Source organism: Siphateles boraxobius, unplaced genomic scaffold (genome assembly GCF_051911475.1).
Source record: "Siphateles boraxobius isolate OS27281-9 unplaced genomic scaffold, OSU_SipBor_1 41, whole genome shotgun sequence".
NCBI lineage: Eukaryota > Metazoa > Chordata > Actinopteri > Cypriniformes > Leuciscidae > Siphateles > Siphateles boraxobius.
This window is the reverse complement of record NW_027509042.1, coordinates 30221883-30224810: the sequence shown is the minus strand read 5'-3', so window position 1 is coordinate 30224810 and position 2928 is coordinate 30221883. Positions and strand designations below refer to the sequence as shown.

The 2928-nt window shown below is 43.8% G+C and overlaps 1 protein-coding gene across 1 annotated transcript; it reads right to left on the bottom strand.

The window, feature by feature from the left end:
• Positions 1-819: 819 nt before the first annotated feature.
• On the bottom strand, positions 820-2469 carry LOC143707263 (uncharacterized). The gene is made up of 2 exons (XM_077199977.1): positions 2313-2469; positions 820-2128 (listed from the first exon to the last, which is right to left on the bottom strand). The coding sequence occupies exons 1-2, from the start codon at positions 2448-2450 to the stop codon at positions 1028-1030; spliced, it is 1239 nt and encodes a 412-aa protein (XP_077056092.1). The 5' UTR covers positions 2451-2469; the 3' UTR covers positions 820-1027.
• Between the last annotated feature and the right edge of the window lie 459 nt (positions 2470-2928).

Sequence of the window (2928 nt, the reverse complement as noted above, 5' to 3'; positions counted from 1 at the left end):
CAGACACTGTATAGGGTGCAATGGAAACTTTTGTGATTGAAACACTGTCTTATTTTTGTTGTTTATAGAGTTGTTGGCCATTGATGATTGTGAACCTGACCGGGAGCTACCGCTACCACTCCACTGCAGCTCACCAGTACCGTCTCGCAGCTCAGCAGCTGAAACCTCCTCATCTTCCTCTTCCAGTCGGTCAACCAGAAAGGGTAAGGATTGTTGTTATGAGTATCAACAAACTGAAATATATCAGTCTTCATTAAATAATTCACTGCAGATCTGTTGTATTTGATTAGATAGCATAAAGTGCTCAATAGTGTGTACTAGTGGTAGTGTACAGATATGATAGTAAATATACATTATAAGGTGTATCAGTGTAGTATTATATCATATAATATTATTTTTTAATATGTTGCATTGACTCTTGTGTCAGATTCTTTACAATTGCAAAATACACAAAGATCTGTGTTAATTTTTATGTTTTTTTTGGGTGCACAGGCAAAAGGAAACGAGACATGATTGGGGAGCTGCTGGAATATTTTGAGAGGTGTGATGAAAGGTTCCTGCAGCACTGCAAGGACATGAATGATACCTTGCTGAGGAAATTGGATGCAGACTCATGTGCAATGCTTGGACTAATGGAGCGTATGGTCACAGTGATGGAGAGGCAACCCCACTGAATCAGAAAGAAACAATCTTGCACACTTTGCACTGCACACACTTTAATATTTTGTGATTTTTTTGTACTTGTTTTTAAATAAACGTTTTATAAAGAAACATGTCTGCTGTGGTATGCTTAATCAAGAGAGAAACAAATGCAAGTAATCAAGGTGTACGAATTTTTATTTATTTACATTTGTGCTGAAATTGTGTATTTTATTTACACACTGCTGCATTTCAGGAAACCAGAAAGAGATAACTTAACTCAGCAAGTAAACATAAAAATGTAACATCTGGTGTTATGGCAGTTTAATTATTTAACAAAAAAACACAGGTAGAATTGCAATGTATGGCAGTGGTAAGAAAAAAAAAATCAGTCATTCCCTGTACAAAAGTACTGTATTAACGCAGCTCTGATGTCAGCCCCTTCTTGATTACCATGTTCAGGTACCGCCTGGACAGGAGGCTGAATGTTTATAGGCCTGTCTTGATGCTCCTCTGTAAAGTTATCCCCATGTTCCTCACAAATGTTGTGAAGCACACAGCAGGCGAGTGTCATTTGCTTGCTCAGCTCCAGCTTGCAGTCATTTCTTTTTAGGAGGCACCTCCATCGACCTTTTAGTCTCCCAAAACACATCTCCACAACTGACCGTGCACTGCTCAGCCGGTAATTGTAGGTCCGTTGTTCATGTGTCAGTCTGCCAGTGTCTGAAAAGGGCTTCATGAGCCAGTTCTGCATGGGGTAAGCTGGGTCACCAATTAAATAATATCCAACATCACACCCAGAGATGTTCATTTTATTTTGGCCTAATAACTCCCCGTCATTTAGGACTTCCCACAAATTTGACTGTCTCAGTACTCTTGCGTCGTGAACACTACCTGGATAGCCAACGCATACATCCCAGAAAAGACCTTTGCCATCAACCACTGCTTGGAGAATAATTGAATGCCATCCTTTCCGGTTGTAATAGTCTCTAGGGTACTCCTCTGGTGCTATTATAGGGATGTGACTTCCATCTATTGCTCCAACACACTGTGGTACTCTCCAACGATTCTGGAAGAATGTGGCCAGTTCTACAAGCTTGTCAGCGTCAGGAAATGAAATGTGCATAGGAAGCAGCACCCTGTTGACTGCGTAGCAAAAGTCCTGAACACAGTTAAACACAGTGCTGAGGCCTACCCCAAAAAGATGGCTTATGGTCCTGTATTCGCTGCCGGTGGCCAGTTTCCAGATGGCAATTGCCACTCGCTTTCGGATTGTGACACACATACGGTAATTTGTGTTCCTTCTCCCCATGTCAGGCCTGAGTCGACTACAGATGTACTCAAATGACCCCCGGGACACTCGGAAATTATGCAAAAACTGTTGAGCGTTGAAATCCGGAACGATTGTGTCCCACCAGTGCTGAGATCGTGGGTGTGCCCAGACAACAGGCGGTCTCCGTCTTGCGATGTGCCGCAATACTAACGTTGCCTGTAAAGATAAAAATCGGTTCACCATTATTTTTTTGTGTTTATTTCCAATGTAATCTATAGTTAGTCTGCGCTACCGGTACATACTGTAGCTAACGTTAGCATTAGAGCTAGCGGCCTGGCATTTGCATCCAACAAGAGCTAACATCAATAATAATAAGAATCGAAACAAATTATATAATTACCCTTCTTCTCGAACGTAACCTCCGTCTATAGTTATCCAGACGAGCAGCACAAATGTGTTCTATACGTCTTCTTCTGACCCCAATATAAGATCGCAAAGCCAGGAGAAACATTTGCAGAAATCCGATGTAGTCCGCCATTGTAACTGTTATGCTTGAAGTTGGCGCAAGCGTTTCTGGGAAGGCTAAGACGTATGGCGACGTACACAGTGACGTAATGACGTCGTTCGCTGGGCTCTTTAGTCAGTGGAAAAACAAACAGGTTCTGAGAACCTTCTCATGCAGCCAGTTTCACCGTGAGCCCGGATCAAGTGTCGGCTTGCTGCGCTATTCCCCTCCTATGGACTGGATACGTGCGCCTTTCTACTCCAGTTGAGTTCCCTTAAAATTGAACCCTGTTGAGTTCCTCCACACCCCTCCGACGTCGGACGTGCGGAACGTCTGGCGTTAGGCCTACCACTCGTAAGCAGTGTGGAACCTGTGTTAGGCTGGGTCCATATGTTGCGGTCCCTACGCCGACCCCATATGTGTATTCTTCCACGATACGGCTCCATGCGGCGAGCCCGTGTCTTCCCTCGGCAGAGTCTCTCTGCCGTCACTGTCCGGTGTGTCTCCCCCG